Raw genomic sequence first — 17,464 nt, 5'->3', positions numbered from 1 at the left:
TTACAGGCTTAAAAACCCACTGTTTTGTCACAGTTTTATTTTATGCTTTTTGGCAGTAAGAATTCCCCATTTCAGGACAATTTTGCTTCTTTTACTGGCACTCACTCATCTCAAGCTCTCGACCTGTGAAATCCCAGAAGTAAATCAGGTTTTGGTCTGTCCAGGAAATATTTCTGAGGGCAAGGGCTTGTTAACATGACAGGGAAAGACAAACCCTGTACTGGTATACAGTCACTCCCTGACCCCAGCTGGATCCTGGAATCGCAGGGAGATAGACTTACTTGCCCACTGTCACAGAGCCAGTCAGTGGTAGAATCTTGAACTCAAATTCAGGGCTTGGCTTAGTTCACAAACTGGCTTTCTAAACACTAGTCATTTTGTTTCCTATGACTGAATAGGTGACAGCCAAGTAGTAATGGTTTCTGGAGGGTTATGGTATCAGTGGATATTTCTCTTGAGAACAGGGTAAACCAATGTCCCAACATAGTGTTAAGGAGTTCTTTTCCCTCTGATCCAGTATCCCACAATGATGTATGGGATGGTGGGAGAGGCACTAAGCTGCCGAGGGGCCATCAGAGCCAGTCAAGAGTACTGAGTCACCTAGACAGACTTTCAGCCTTATGCTACCTCCCCAACATACAGATAATTAAACTCAAAACTCATGATCATCAAAACATCACCCCTCCCATAACAATCCTGTAAGAATATATAACTGGACATCATCCTTTTAAATATGAATGCATGCATGTGTAATGTGTGTGCCCGCTCTCCCTACAGACCAAAGTATGCGTGTTGGTTCTTCGAGTTTGTGTGATTGTCAGGATCTTTTGTTTTGATTTGATCCCAGCTGCTCTTTGCCACCCCTTAGAAGCTTCTACCCTAAGTGACTTCCTACTCTTGCCTAATGGTTGAGCCAGCCTTAGGTGCTCCACTAAGTTTCAGTTGCTTTAGTGAATATCAAAGGAACTGGGTTACCTATTGAGACAGTTTGGAGTTGCTAATCTCATTGTCATGGTACATTTCCAAGACAGGCTGCACAGTTTAGACACTGCTGAAAGTTGTCTCAGAGCCAAATGAGAAGTATGTTGTAGGCACAGGAGCCAACTTTTCAAAATGACTGCAAGTGCTAAACACAATACAAGTGCATGCTCTATGATTACAGTAAAGGAGTATGCGGTAACAGTGGTTAGCGTATCTGGGTTTAAAAAAGGTTTGGACAAATTCCTGGAGGAAAAGTCCATGAAGCAAACATGGGAAGCAACTGCTTGCCCTGAGATTTGTAGTATGGAGGGTTGCCACAATTTGGGTTTCTGCCAGGTACTTGTGACATGGCTTGGCCACTGTTTGGAAAACAGGATACTGGGCTAGATGTACCATTGGTCTGACCCAGTATGGCTACTCTTATGTTCTTATGAAACACCCACAAAGCTAGCACCTATGGTGGTAGGCCATTGCACAGTACCAGTATGTACCACTTGTGAACTCACACTGCATGCTGGTTTGGACAGAAACATCATGCACTATGATTCTATAACAGTTGTAACAGGTGAGCCTTTATGATCCTGATTAGATTTGTCTATGGTTCTGCTGGAAGTGGTGGCTATGGGTATGTGAGTGCCAAGCATTATAGATTGCCAATAACATATTCTGTAATGTCTTTAATACGCTGACTACCCAGGTGTCGCCCTAGGGCTGGGAACCATCCTTGCAAAAAAATAGCTCATGTTCTCAACCATGCCGGCCATAACACTATACAGCGAGGACAGGAATGTGGAAAGACGTCCTCGGTAAAGAGGCGAGAGTCTGAAGCTAGTGATTCTGCTATATACAGACGCAAAGGAAAAGGGGAGGTAGAGACTATTGTTCCCTACTGACCCACAAAAGACAGAGCTGAAAATGCATGAAAAAAGTTGGCTTGGATTACCAGAAGCAAAAAAAACCATGGCCTTAATAAAAGGCTGTCCTTATTACACAGGTCAGGCTTGGCAAATTAGGCTGCCTATGCTAGCAGGTCTTGTTTCTGTACTAAGATTGTTAAAAGTCGCTGTTAGTATATGTATTTTTTCATCTTGTACAGTTATTGTAGGAAGAGACAAGGTGTCTTCAGTAATTACTTGGTGAAATCTTCAGTAAATACTCAGTGAATTCCTTTGAGGTTTCCATTTTCAGCCCTCTGAAAAGGATAAGAAAGCGACTTGGGAGCCAACATGGTAGAATCGTCCTTGTCCCTCTTTGAAAATTGCCAGTGGCTACCAATTTTTACGCTGAAGAATTGTGAACAGCTTGTTGTTGCAAAGGAGTTCCTGACAGAAAAAGGCAAAAATGAAGTCAGATATTAATGGGGTGGAGGAGGAGCATTCCACTATATTTTACCCAAGATGAAAATGCAAATGATGCAGCTATACCACTTCTCCCCTGTGCATCTTCCAGGTAAATGTCTTTTCAGACTGTACAGGGAGTCGATATACATCTAACACCTATGTGATTCCTCGGAACATAGATGTAAAGTTGACTATGGAATTCTAGAAGTGGTGCTATTCTATAAAGGCTCTGCGCCCTTTATGGAATAGCGGGTAGCACTGATTCCTATACCTAACTTTGGGGTCCTTTTACAAAAGCGCACTAAAAATAAGCATGCACTAAACGTTAGAGAAGCCCATATATTTCTATGGATGTCTATCGTTTAACACACACTAATCAGCGTGCACTAAAACTGCTATCACGCCTTTTGTAAAAGGCCCCCTTTGGGCGCCAGACTTATACCTGCTGAAACCTGGTGTGCATGCTGTTGCCCGAGTTAGGCGCGCTTGCCCAGTATTCTATAACTTTTCAGAATGCCCCGCCTCTCCTGTGACCACACTCCCTTTTGGGATATAAGCTATAGGAGTTAGGCCCCCTGCCTTATAGAATCGCAAGCAGCCAGATGCGTGTGCAGATTTTAACGAGTGCCAATTCACATCAGTAATTGGTTCTTGGCACCTGGCTATTGATGGTTAAGAGCGCATTAGCCAATGATTTTGTGCGCATATCTCAGCAGTGTGTCCAAATTTGGGCACTGTATATAGATTTGGGGGGTTATGTACATGTGGATGGAGGCAGGATTATACTCTCATCTCTGCTTGTGCACATGTTTCTCTTAAGTGCTGGTATTTTGCTGCCTTGTTTGTCTCACGTGAAAGCTGCACTTGCACTGTAGCACGTTCTGCTCTGTGTGTAGGCATGATACGTACGTTTGTGCAGCTTAACGGCGTTACGCCTGCGCATGCTTCTCGTTATCCTCAGTGTTCACAGCCATCATTTGGCCATGTCCCGCATCCTCTTCTGGAACCTGTGCATGGACACAGAGAGGAGGTAGTAAATATGAGTACCCGCACCACCACCACCCCCACCCCCGGAAGCCTTCCTGGTTTTATTCCCTTTGCATGCTGGGCGCTCGTAGTCCTGACTTCTCTATAAAAAGCAGGAGGTCCAGCTCTGGGAGTCTAATAAAAGAAGGATAAAAACAGAACTGGATCAGGCTTTCTTGAATTAATGTGGCCCTTGTTACCCCTTACTCAAAAGCTGGCTTTCCATACAGGGGTCAATATTCAAAGCGATTTAACTGGCCAGGAACAGCTTCTGGACTGTTAAATCACTTGCTCAGGGCTATCTCATGATATTCAGTGGCAGTTAACTAGTTAGTGCCCTGAATATCACCACTGACTGCTACAGTGAAAGCTGGCAATCTTGTGGGTAGTGCAGGGGCAGAATCAGCACTTATGTAGATAAATACCAATATTTGGCACTTATCTGCCTAAATTAAATGGCCATGTCAAACCACATAAAACTCAGGCCTATCTTTATGCGGTATTGCTTATGCGGCTAAATGCTGAATATTGCACTTAACCACACAAGAGATAGTTGGCTGCAGAAACCAGTCAATGCCAGTGCCTGGACATAACCTGGTTGGCTAAAAAATGCTCACCACTGCCAGCTGAATATCAACCCCATAGAGGATTGCTCAATAGCTTGACAGGTAGATCCAACCTTGAATTTATCCCGCTGCATACGGTACATGGAACTGTGTCTTGTTTTCTTGAGTAATGCAATATAGAAGTCAGAACAAAGTTCCTGTATGCCATGGGATAAAATGAAGACTGGATGGGATAATCTGGAACCAGCTGGCAACCCTAAATGTACCGTGAAACTGAGCTGCCAACAATGGGTGGCATCTGTTTGCTTTTCTCTGCGGGGGAGCCACTTTGCCAACCAATTGAATTTGTAGTGACTGTGTGGAAAAAAAAATACACAGTTCCACTATTTTCAAACTCTAGTGAATTTATTCTGAAAATGCACTTTATTTAGCAAAACAAAAATCAATAAAATTCTGTTTTCGATTCCACCAGCTCTTACCTCCCAGAAAATTTCATCTTCAAAGCATTGTGTGTCTGGAGGGGAGCCCATAACAGGTATCTTTAGGATAAACCCTGGGGGGCAAAAGAAAAGGCGAGAAAAACACATATGTTCCATAGTCTGTGATTAAATCAGAGTCATATAAGAATTTGTTATTTTAGGCTGCCTGAGCTGCAAGAAGCTTGATCCTGGTCTGTATCTTAGCTTATACTGACCTCTGGTGGACAAAGGGAAGTTTGCAACTCTGTATCTGTCAGTTCCCTGATTGGGGCACTTTATAAGGTAATTAATATTTGATTTGATTTACACATAGGCTTCAAAGCAGTTTGCAATAAAATTATAACAACAACATTCAAAAAACATATTAAAATAAATGCACGAAAATCACACTTATACAATATTCCCCTTAAAACATATTAAACTAAAGGCATAAAATCATACTTAAACAATGTCCCTCCCCTCCCCCAAAAAATAATCTACGTAAAACACAAAATACTACTCTTTACAGTTTTCCAAAGGAACTTACATGAAGCCAAGTTTTCAAGGCCTTGCGAAACGTCAGATAGCTATTAATGCTTCTAATTTCCTCTGGCAAAGAATTCCACAGATGAGGGCCAGAATAACAAAAGGTTTGATTCATAGTGGAAGATAATTTAACCAGAGATAATGAAGGAAATTCCAACAAGGTACGCTGAGAGGAGCGTAATTGTCTTGTGAGAACATACCTTTTGACCACAGCTAAAAGGTACCCTGGAGCGCCCATACGAAAACCTTTAAATACCATGCGCAAAGATTATTCTTGCTGACACTGGCAACCAGTATAATTCAGCCCAAACTGGTGTTATATGATCATTCCTCTTCTTTCCAGAAATCAGACGGTCTGTGGTATTCTGTACCAACTGCAATCTTTTCATACTAATCTGAATCAAACCCTGAGAAAGGGAATTGCAGTAGTCCAATCTACTAGTCACAAGAGCATGAATGATTTTCACCAAATTTGCTTTACTTAGAAATGGCCACAGTTGAAGAACCATTCTTAATTGAAAGTAGCAAGACTTAACCACATCACTAATCTGCAGATTAAATTTCATTTGGTCATCACAATGATATCCCAGACTAACAAAATCATGAATAATGACAATTTGCTTACCCTGCAACACTAGCTTTGATACCAGTGGAGTTGAATTACGACAAATCCACACAGCCACAGACTTCTCTGCATTCAAAACCAACTCATGGCTACTTAACCAGTTGCCTAAAGCTGCCAATTTCTGATGGAAATTGGCGATGACATCTCGCTGATTGTTCATCTTAAAGACAACCAGCTGAATATCATCACAAAAAAGTGAAAATTTAAATCTAAGCTCTCCAATAATTTTTCCAGAGGAAACACATACAAATTAAACAATAGAAGGGCTAGAAGTGGTCCCCGAGGAACCCCTCTAACTAACTTCTTTGGCACCGAATGTTCTTGATTCTTCACTACTGTTTATGAACGATTTCACAAATAAGAAACCCACTTCAATGCTGTAGAGCTAAGCCCCAAACTACACAATAAACCAAGCAACTTAAGGTGAGAGACAGTATCAAAAGCAGCACTTGAGTTGAATCCAAAAAGCATCAAATCCCTGATCCATTTTCGCTAGTATCTCGTTAACTATAGACGATAAAAAAAGATTTGTTAAAACGATTGCATCTATAACCTGATTGACACTCATGCAAGACCAGAGTCCTCTCAACAAATTCCAATAACTGATCTAAGACTAACTTTTCTAATACTTAACAAAGACAAACTTGAAAAGGGACGAAAACTTGAATAGCCTCCCTCTGCTTCCCCCCGCCCCCCCCACACTTTTTTTTTAAAATTTGCCAGGGATTGGTCCCTCACTCAAGGAAAAATCTTCCCAAATCTCTACATCAGAACCCACGCTTGTACCTACCAAAAGGTAGTCAACCTTTTCCAAGTCCTGTGATAAATCACAAGCTGGAAAAAAAAAAAGCAGTGATTTTCTTCTCAAAAACAATCTGAAAACCTGATACTAGTCAGTGATACATTAGGTGATTCATAGAGAGAGATGACATTGTAAGGTCAGACACTCATTTCTAGCATTCTTTTAATTATTAAAACACAGAATTAAAAAAAGTGCTGAAGCACAGCTTGGAATCTTCAGCCACATTTCCCCTCTACTCCTGTCTTTTGTGGGAGTTGCTCACAGTTTCAGTATCCATAACTGCTTGTTCCCTGAAACAGAGTGATTGTGAAAAGCTGGTGGATATCCAAATTAGCCTTCATCCCTTTGCCATAAAAATGTGTGTTTTTTTTCTATGCATCCCTGGCAAAATTATGAGCCATAGACCACTGATGCTATACCATACAGTAGCTTAATCCCTCCCAGCGGTTTTTGCTAATGCCAGTGCATGCCCTCTGTACTGACTGCATAACAAAGTATGAGAAAGTGGTGGCTTCATCTAGCCTATACCAAAGATTGTTGGGGGGAGCGGGGGTGAGGAGTTGATAGTAGTCTTGCATAGCAGTGGTTTTCAACCTAGGCCTGAGGGACCACCTGTCCTGTTGGGTTTTCAGGATATCCACAATGAATATGCATGGAGGGATTTGCATACCAAGAAGGCAGTGCATGCAAATGATGCAAATCTATCTTATGCATATTCATTGTGGATATCCTGAAAACCCAACTGGCCAGGTGGCCCCTGAGGACTGGGTTGAAAACCACTGTTGTATAGTAACTTGGGCATAGGTGCCAACTCTGTAGGTGCTGAGGGTGCTTGAGCACCCTCAATTTTGACCAAACTCCTTGATTGTGTCCAGGGAGAGGTCATTTCCATTGGGTTTAGCACCTCCAATCATTTTGGAAAGTTGGCTCCTATGACTTTGGGGAAGGAGGGGGACACATAACCTATTCTTTGACCTTATACTAAAATATTGTAGGATCTGCTACCCTGTTTACCAGTGAGAACATTAGAAATAGATATTTGCGGACATAGCTTCGACATGGCACTCACCAACCAGAACTCCTCCAACGAGGGCAAATCCCAGTGCCACAAACAAGGCAATAATCTGGTATACCCCTTGGGACTGAGCTGTCCGGGAGCCGTCGGAGATCAAGGGGAAAACATCATCCATCCTGCAGGAGAGCAAGCAGACAAAATTTGTAAAAAATACAGAACATCCTAATACGGCAAATCTTCAGGTTGTGGTGCCTGTGAGGGGTGTGAGAACTTGTCCTGTCTGGTTTGAATCCCCCTAGGAGAATATTTCAGCATTCTGGTTTTAGCAAAACTAAATATATTCCCACCACTAGCCCTCCCACCCCATCCCTCTCCCTTGGCCAAACACCACCCCGCAGTTGGGAACTAGAGTCACGGTAAAACAAGAGAAAACTTATCCATCAGCTTGCGCAGTGGTGGGAGGTCTTTGTCCCAGTAAATGCTAGATACCAGATCAGTTCTTACCCATAACCATAGATGTCTGCTGTAGCCAAAGCTGCCACGATGGCACCAATAATTGCCCCCATCACACCAGGCATCCCATGGAGGTTGTGAACACCACAGGTGTCCTGTATTTTCAGCTTTGAGTCTAGCAAGGGCTGTAGGTGAGAAAACATACAAGGCTGTCACAGACGTCTTCAATGGGAACAAGATTCACCATATCCCGGTTCCAGCATCTGACCCCTTTCCTCTCCCCCCCCCCCCCCCCCTTCCAGGTTTCAGCCTCCCTCTATTGCCAGGATTTCTGTTCATTTGTCATTTTCTCTCTCCTTTTCCTTTCAGCTTTCTTCAGTTTATTTTCTGCCTCTGTCCACATTTCTTTCTTACTATCCAATCTTAAATTTCCATTTTTTGACTGTCTACCTACAACTTGTTCCTCTTTCCTGCCCATTTTCATTGTCTGCTCTCTCTCTCCTCCCCACTTCCATCCAGTATTTCCCCTCTCCTCCCCACTTCCATCATCTGCCATCTTGGGTACAGTGTCTTTTCTCCACTTTCCCTCCTGGGCCCAGTGTCTTCCTCCCCCTCCATTTCTCTCCTCCCCTTATCTGTCTTTCTTACCCTCTCCCCCCCTCCACTGGTCCAGCATCTATCCCTATTCATCTACCTCTCCTCTAAGGCCTGGGATCCAGCACCTCTTCCTGTCTGTCTGTCTGTCCTCCCTCCCTCTCCTCCTCCTAGATCCAGTAGGCCAGCACCTCCATCTCTCTATCCCTGGGTCCAGCACCTGTCTTTCCCCCTTCATATGGCAAGTCCAGCATCTGTTCCCTTTCCTTCCCCTCTCTTTCCTGGTTCCAACGTCCTTCTCCTTTCTCCTTCCAACCTCTCCCGATTCCATCGTCTCTCCCCTCTCTCTTCTTTCACCCCTTTCCTGGTTCCAACATTTCTCCTCTTTCCTTTCCTCTCCCCCTGTTCTTGTTCCAGTATCCCTCTTCTCTCTCCTTCCACCCTTTCCCATTTCCAGTGTCTCTCCTCTCTCCTTCCTGCCCCCTTTCCTGATTCCAGTGTGTATCCCTCTCCTTCCCTCCTCTCAGTCCCTCTGACTTTTTCCCTTTGCCACCAGTAGTAGCACTGCATCAATTAAATCAGTCTGCCTTGGGGCTTCAGGCCTTCCCTGTAATGTGTCCTCCCCTCACGGAAGCAGGAAGTTGCTGGAAAAATCATAGGGAAGGCCCAAAGCCCCGAGGCAAGCTGATTTAATTGACACAGTGCCATTGTCAGGCAAAGGGAAAAAGTCAGAAGGACTGCGGGGAGGGAGGGAGAGGGACAGATGCTGGAACCGGGAAGGTGCGTGGGAGAGGGCAAAGAAAAGGGAGAGATGCTGGAACCAGGATGGAGGGGGAAATAGAGGTGCTGGACCCAGGGAGAGTGATGGGGGGGGGGGGGGGGAAGAGCAGGCAAGGAAAAAAAGGTGCTGATACACTGTACTGTCACATATCAGCACAGAAAAGCCCTGCTTTTAGGACTGAAGGGCTTCCTGTGTCCTGTAAATAGTAAGTCCTACTTCACTGCACTATTCTGTATGGAAAAGATTCTCATAGCAGACTAGCAGGGACTTACAGTGAGGAACTTGAATCCAAGAGTGGAGATAACACCAGCCAGAAACCCAGCAATCATGGCTCCGAAAGGTGTCAGCATCATCTCTGCCGATGTACCGACGATCACACCCCCAGCTAGTGCTGCATTCTGAATGTGAACCTGGGTGGAGAGCACAGTTTCAAGTCTCCAGATTAGAAATAAATGAACCACAATTTTTTTTAAAATCTTGTGCAAATACTCACTGTCAGGGACTCAATTCATTGACTTATAAATAATCCCCAACGTGACGCAGCCATCAAAATCAATCCATATGCAATGCAACAAACATAACCCCCCAAATTTGGTGAGAACAGGGTCACCAAATAGTATCACGTCACAAAGGACAAGCTGGGTGCGTCTTCCCCATCTGCAGCATATATGGGCTTGTAAGGAGCAAATTTATGACCGGTTGCACCTTTCCCCCTGGAGCTATTTTGTAGCATGATGTTCCAGTGATCATAGACTTGGAATATCAGAATATGCAACCATGTGTATGTAGAGACAAGAATTCCATCTGTTTTGCTCCCTTAGAACTATGGGACACAATCTTCCGGAGTCTATACAGGTCACCCAAAATGCACCCAAATTAATCAGTTGAGCTGTTAACATGCAATTCTTGATGTTAATTGGCTGCAATGCATCTGCCTAGGTGCTATGCTATAAAGCTGCTACCCAAAAGGGGCGTGGCCATGGGCTGGTCAGGGGCGTTCCAAAACCATGGGTGCGATGTTAGAGATTTCCAGAGTACCATGACCAACTTTCAGGCCAAGATTTATGCTAGATTTCAGCAGGCATAAGTCCTCGCACTCGAGGTTGGGCGTGGGAATCTGCTGTAGGCGCTATTCAAGAAAGGCGCTTGACACGGCACGCCCCTTATCAAATGAGTTTAGCGCAGATCTTTTCCAGTGCCTAACTTTGAGTGTCATTTACTAAATATGGCCCTATAAGGATAATTCCTTAGTGGCAACAAAACAGCAGTTGATGCTAATAAAAGGTCAACATTCATTCACCACATAAAATGCATAAATAGTTAAAAGGCTGACACGGTCATGTTTCGCCTTTTTCAAGGGCTGCATCAGGAGCTATAAAACATGTTAGTAAAAATCGTAAAAGCTCATAATACAAATAAATCATCAAATAAGTAATCAAATCATATGCCAAGTATATGTATGTTTTTAGTAGTTGATGCTATGTATTTTTTATTGGTCGGTACTATGATTTCTATACTGTCTTTTACATATGTGTGTTTGCTAAAGTCTGTGGCTTATGATTTGATTACTCATTTAATTTATTTGTATCATGGGAGATACTTGAAGATGTGGAAGGGCAAGCTTCTCCATCTGTGCCCTTTACGAGGAGGGTGAGAGAGCGAGTGGTTCTGCTCACCATGTCCAGTTTGCCTTCGCCGCTCAACAGAGCGGACATGGCGAAGGTCGCCAGGGTGCAGGCTGCCAGTGAGTAGTAGGTGTTCATTGCAGTCCGGTGCTGGTCATCACCATGAGCTGTGATGGCAGAGTTGAAACTTGGCCAGAACATCCACAGATAAATCGTCCCTAGGTTAGGAGAACAGCAGTGGTCAATGGACAAGTTCTGCAGTCTTTTCCATTCTTATCAAATAAATCTGTATTCATACAATTCTTGTCATTGAAAACAGGATAGCAAAGCCCTTCACATGATGATCTGGATTTCTGTGCTGACCCTTTCCTCTGGTTTCTTCTCTAAGAATTGTAACCTCTCCTCTTGTTCCTCCCTTATTGTTTCTCTTGTAATGTTCTTGCCCTTGGCATTTTTTTTTACCTGGTCTCCACCCCCATTTTTTAATAATTACTGTAAACTGCTTAGATATCTCTGTTTTATAGGTGTATATCAAATAATTTGGAACTTGACATGCCAGTGCAGTCTTAATTGTGGCCTCACTGCATCAACGGAGTTGTAATCCACTTTTTCTTAAAGAAATCGGCCCTACAGGTTCATACATGTACCAAAACCAGGGCTGGCTCAGCCTTTTGAAGATTGGCAACCTGGCCTAGACCATTCTAGCTTTCGGTCAAATTTAACTTCTTACCAATCATGGCAAAGAGGTCTGAGTGGTATACTGATCCCTCTTTGTGACGGCTTTTGTTAAGCTGTGGTCGGTAAAGGACCCAGGAGACCATCAGTCCAAAGTAGGCACCAAAGGTGTGGATAGTCATGGACCCTCCAGCGTCTTTAGCCTGAACAGAAAAACAGAAGAGACCCAACCTCTTAGATAGGCCAGACCAAAGCATGATACCAAGTTCATTGACGTCCTATGACATGCTTTAGTGGACAATTCTAGAACTTTGTGCCAAAATGTTGAAACCGCAATGGGTCAAACCTAATGCCAAGTCTATATTTTATTTAGCTAGTTAGTTATTCAGAATTTGCTATACCGTCTTAATTGACTTGCAGGGCAAGGCGGTGTACAGACTAATAAAATTGAAAAAGAACTACAATAAAAAGATAGGAAAGGCAAACATCCATCATTAAAGGTATAAGAGTAACATATCCATTAACGGTGCTGGAGAACAGAAATTGCAATGCCGCCACCTGAGATTGTAGGCCTGCCTAAATAACCAGGTTTTTAATAGGGCCTTAAAAATTTTCAGGGAAAGCTCACTGCAAATAGTGAGAGGCATAGTGTTGCAGAGAGCTGGTGTCACACAAAATAAAATGCACTGTCTAGTGCTCTCCGTTTGTGCCATGCGTGATCCAGGTTGGACCATTTGGTGGTCATCTAATGATCTTAGAGTTTGGGCTGGCGAATATGCAAAGATAAATAAACCGGGTTGCCTTGTCGGAAAGCTTTGAAAGCAAGCAGGAGGAGTTTAAAGTGTATATGGTACTCAATCGGTAACCAATGGTATATAATGGCACTTAGGTACTCTTAAGCCGTTATAGAAATAGTAGCACAAAGCCATGTTGACGTGCAAAAATTTAGATGCACCCACTTAAGATAGGTCAATGGAAGCTGGAAGCCTAAGTGCATTATGCAATGTGCACAACTGATAGTAATTCTATAATTGTTCGAGTCATTTGACAACACGCACATGGCCCACTCATGCTCATCCCATGTGTAACGCCCCCCTTGTAGTTACGTGCTAAACAACTTTGGCATGTCCTTTATAGAACAACACCTGGCACTTACACATGGAATGACGTGTTAATTGCTACTATTCTGTGAACTATACGTGCACATGGGGCCAAATTCTATATATGACACTAAGAGTAATGCATGTTAAATTGGGCTCGCACCCAATTTAGCGAGTGTGACTTAACTGAGTAACGAGCCAATCAGCGCTGATAATTGGGTGATAGAACTAATTGGCAATAATAAGGATTTACGCGTATTCTATAGTGATGTGCACACCCTAATGCGTGTACATATTTGGGGGTATGGATAGGGGCTTTTCTGGGGGCGTTCCCAAATGTTATGCGCTTTCATATAGAATATGACCAAACTGCGCCTAAACTGTAGGTGCTGGCATTTAAGACTGCTCATAGCATGAGCAAAGTGCCTGCAGTTAAGCGCAGTTTATGCCTAAGCGTGATTACATAAAGGACAGATACTCTTTACAGAATTGAGTTAAGCTCGTTAAATTTTTTGGTGCCGATTTTTAGGCATGTGAGACCCCGCGCGAGGGTTGGGGAGTGGGCCAGTAAAATAACAGCTGGACAAAGGGCTGAAACAAATATTTATTCAAAGGAATCCTCTGGCCTGTTCTTTTCACAGGCCCTGAGACATAGGGTAGGAAAACATCTGCAGTTAAGTACATCTAGTCTTAAGCAGGCCTCTGGTGGTCGGCCAAACAAGTCTGCAACTGCTGGAGTTGCCACGCCCCAAACAGCCTATAAGTTCTCGAGTTCCTCTGAGGGCCAGGTCAAGCAAAACTTGTAAGATTCAGTCCAACAGTAACAATGGCTTACCTCACCCAGGTCACGATAATGAAATGGGAGCTTCAGCAGCATACAGTGGGGGATTCAAGTCTTCCCTCCCTGGGCCTCTCTTAACCTCAGCCTGGCTCTGTCTTTTAAACTCCCAAGTATTGACTCCGCCCCTCCTGGCTCACTTCCTCCCAGGGTGGGATCAGTGCTCTTAAGGTGGCCCAGGCTAGTTAGAGAGGGACTTTTCTTAAGGGTGAGGTGCAGTGTTCTATAAAACCCCTCACAACGCACTACTTGTAGAATATACCCCATGGTGCTTCCTAGAATGAGCAGTGCTTGGCAATCTTTTTGTGGCCATGACCCCATAATTGTGACCAAATAAAATTGCGTGACCCCCTAGAGGTGTAGAATAATGGAGAGCCCACTCAGGTCGTGGCCCCAAACAGGGATTTTCAAACCCCATTTGGAGTCCTGATCCACAGTTTGGGAAGATCTGCCTTAAAGACGCTCGTGAGGAAAGATGTGAAGATTGACTCACTGCTCTGTAAGAAGCCTGGATTCCGCTTCTGAACCGAGATTGGCCCTCTTGCATCAGCAGGAGCTGAAAATACTCCAAGTGAACAGGAGGGAGGGCATTCTAGCCACCACTCAACAGTGACACCTATTGAATGATTCAAAGCACCACTTGTGGAGTCCAGAGGGCGCAGTGGTCTGCGAACCAGAGCATTCCTGGTGGGTTGGCTGGGGTAACAAACAAAGTGCAGAAAGAAGAAAATAAAAATGGAGAGGAAATCTCAGGTAGCTGAATATAGGCATAGGGAGGCTCTGATTAGGTTGGAAGCCCAAAGAAAGTAAAAGTTAAGAATGATTCATTTTTGGGCCAAGTAAGAGAAAATGAGTGGAGGAGTGGCCTAGTGGTTAGGGTGGTGGACTTTGGTCCTGTGGAACTGAGGAACTGAGTTCGAATCCCGCTTCAGGCACAGGCAGCTCCGCGTGACTCTGGGCAAGTCACTTAACCCTCCATTGCCCCATGTAAGCCGCATTGAGCCTGCCATGAGTGGGAAAGCGCAGGGTACAAATGTAACAAAAATAAAATAGATACTATTGGAGATTCTACATGGAATGTTGCTACTGTTGGGAATTCTACATGGAATGTTACTACTGTTGGAGATTCTACATGGAATGTTGCTATTCCACTAGCAACATTCCATGTAGAAGGCTGCGCAGGCTTCTGTTTCTGTGAGTCTGACGTCCTGCATGTACGTGCAGGACGTCAGACTCACAGAAGCAGAAGCCTGCGCGGCCACATTGGTGATCTGCAAGGGCCGACTTCTACATGGAATGTTGCTAGTGGAATCTCCAATAGTAGCAACAGTGGAGGAGTGGCCTAGTGGTTAGGGTGGTGGACTTTGGTCCTGGGGAACTGAGGAACTGAGTTCGATTCCCACTTCAGGCACAGGCAGCTCCTTGTGACTCTGGGCAAGTCACTTAACCCTCCATTGCCCCATGTAAGCCACATTGAGCGTGCCATGAGTGGGAAAGCGCGGGGTACAAATGTAACAAAAAAATATGGGCAATGCTGGATGAGTGTTTCCCAGACTTCTTCTAAACTTACTCAGCAACCCTAATACATTATTACAGCCATCATAGTTTAAAATGTAATGTTCATAGCACTGATAAGACTTGATATACCATCTTTCTGTGGTGCAAACAAAGCAGTTTACATATTCTGTGCAGGTACTTTCTCTGTCCCTACTGGGCTCACAATCTGTTTTTGTACCTGGGGCAAGGAAGGGTTAAGTGACTTGCCCAGGCTCCCAAGGAGCAGCAGTGGGAACTGAACCCAGCTTCTTACAAGCTCAGGTCATTGCACTAACCATTAGGCTACTCCTTCACTCTGTTACTTTGTTCATAAACTGGTGTTTTGCTGTCTGTCTTGCTCATTAGTTTAGTGGGATCTGGTTGTTCGTACCACATATCTTTGAACCCTGGAGTGAGTCCTTGCTAGGCCATTGGGTGTATTCAAACCTTTCGGGTCAGGAAGCCTTGGGCTAATGTCAGCTATTTACATGCTCAGTGGAAATCATTGGAGCGAGACCTTGAGAAAATATGAGTGATCCACTGATGGTTCCTTTGACATGGAAATTCAAGGAAACAGACTGTGTTTATAGCAAGGCCACGATGCGGTTAGCTAAGCTTGGTCTTTGCAAGCCATGCCTGCCAAATGTTATGTGTAATAAAGCAATCAAAGGCTTCTGTGATAAACCCTCCATATAGTAACCAACCAACATGATAGATCCAGCCTTTCATTTGTAAAGTACATAAGCATTGCTACACTGTGACAAACTGAAGGTCCGTCAAGCTCAGTATTCTGTTTCCAACTGTGGGCAATCCAGGTCACAAGTACCTGGCAAGATCCCAAACGAGTGAAACAGATTCCATGCTGCTTATCCCAGGAGTAAACATCATGGAATCCTGGCATTGTGCCGTTGGGATGTGGGAACTGAAAAGATTGGCTGTATCTCTGCTCTTCAGGACCTCCTACAGAGGAGAGAGGATGGGGGTCAATCACCATAGTTCCCTACAGATGAGAGAAGATGTGGGTTGGGGAGTATGGGGAGCCAAGACCCTTAATGGCTTCTGTATAAAGCAACTTACCCCAATGATATTGAGTATAATGTATTCGTTAATCCCAAAGAGTGTCACTTCAAACAAGGTCATGAACAGCAGCTGGACAGGACTGGCCTTCCCCAGAATTGCTCCGAAGGAAATCAATATGGCCCCAGTGCAGAAGTCAGCATTGATCATACTGGCAATGAAGAAGAGATACAAGATATGGGCACAGAGGTCAACATTCAAAGTGATTTTAAATGGGCAACAGAGCCTCCTGCCTGTTTAAAGAACTTGTGAATGCCTAGTCGCCAATATTCATTGACACCTAACTGGACAGTGCCACACTCGCCAGCCATGTTGGAAGCGGGCATGTGAGCGGCAGAGTCGGGGAGGAGCCAGGAGTTATGTGGTGCCAGCAGATAACCAGGCATGTAGGATCACATGAAAAGCAGTCCTAACTTTGCCCAGTTAGCAATGTGGTGCTGACACTGAATATCAGTCATCAGCCACGTAACTTCTGGGTCCTGGCCTGCAGAGCACAGTGTCCTCTCCTCCCTCCCACCCACCCCAGCATGCTCTGATTGCCCCTCCCACATCCCCTCCCGAACCAATTACTGACCCCTCTTCAACTCCTCTTGACACAATCTCAGACCTCCTTTCCCACTGCCAGTACCACAAGACTACAGCTAGAAATTGCAGCAGCCATCTTTACAGAGTGCTGCTAGGGGCAGGAGCAAGTGGGGTTCGTTCCTGTCTCTTATCACCCCACTGAACCAGCAGGGACTAAGGTAGGCCAAGGTGGGGGGGGTCTGTTCTAACTGGGGGGAAGAGGAGTCTATGATTGTGTCAGGGAGGGAGGTGTGCAGTTGTTTCAAGAAGGTGAGAGGGAGATTCGAGATTCTGTCAGAGGGAAGGTGAGGGGCCAAAATTGTGTCGGGGGGTGGAAGGGGGTCAGTGATTATGTGAAGGGGGTGGGAGGGGGGGGACATGGCTTTTGTGTATCCTGGCTGAATATTGGCCAGGATCACCATAAGAGTTGGCTGCCTGCCCGAGCCTGACCAAATGCCAATATTCAATGGCCCCTGCAAACATTGTTAAAATATCAATTTTTAAATACCATCAGACTTGCAAGTGTATTCATATTCACACTAAAACATTTTTTTTAGCAAGGGGATCCTCGGGTATCACAATGCAAGTGCAATCAACGATCACTTTGGTCCCTCATTTTTTATATCAAAAATTTGTATCAAAAATTCAATAGCTACTTAGCTTAGAAAAGGAATGGAGCCTCTGCCAACATGGCCAGGTTTCCCAATCTTCTTCAGGATACTCTTTGAAGCTATATGACAAGACTAAAGATGCTATTTTGGAGCTCTGTCCTGAAGAAGATTGGGAAACCTGGCCGTGTTGGCAGAGGCTCCATTCCTTTTCTAAGCTAAGTAGCTTTTGAATTTTTGATACAAATTTTTGA

At 44.3% G+C, this 17,464-nt stretch overlaps 1 protein-coding gene across 1 annotated transcript in view; it reads right to left on the bottom strand.

The window, feature by feature from the left end:
* Nucleotides 1–2,263: 2,263 nt before the first annotated feature.
* Nucleotides 2,264–17,464, bottom strand: part of RHBG (Rh family B glycoprotein) — a 41,613-nt gene continuing 26,412 nt past the window's right edge. The window contains exons 3-11 of the mRNA XM_030186345.1: nucleotides 16,039–16,189; nucleotides 11,543–11,690; nucleotides 10,864–11,030; nucleotides 9,460–9,597; nucleotides 7,864–7,997; nucleotides 7,414–7,535; nucleotides 4,393–4,466; nucleotides 3,231–3,328; nucleotides 2,264–2,303 (exon numbers count right to left, since the gene is read on the bottom strand). Of these exons, the coding sequence (XP_030042205.1) occupies nucleotides 3,251–3,328; nucleotides 4,393–4,466; nucleotides 7,414–7,535; nucleotides 7,864–7,997; nucleotides 9,460–9,597; nucleotides 10,864–11,030; nucleotides 11,543–11,690; nucleotides 16,039–16,189 (1,012 nt within the window). The 3' untranslated portion in view covers nucleotides 2,264–2,303; nucleotides 3,231–3,250. The remainder of the gene's footprint in view (nucleotides 2,304–3,230; nucleotides 3,329–4,392; nucleotides 4,467–7,413; nucleotides 7,536–7,863; nucleotides 7,998–9,459; nucleotides 9,598–10,863; nucleotides 11,031–11,542; nucleotides 11,691–16,038; nucleotides 16,190–17,464) is intronic.

Source organism: Microcaecilia unicolor, chromosome 14 (assembly GCF_901765095.1).
Source record: "Microcaecilia unicolor chromosome 14, aMicUni1.1, whole genome shotgun sequence".
Lineage (NCBI taxonomy): Eukaryota > Metazoa > Chordata > Amphibia > Gymnophiona > Siphonopidae > Microcaecilia > Microcaecilia unicolor.
The sequence above is the reverse complement of the archived record's forward strand: the minus strand, read 5'-3'. Positions and strand labels throughout refer to the sequence as shown.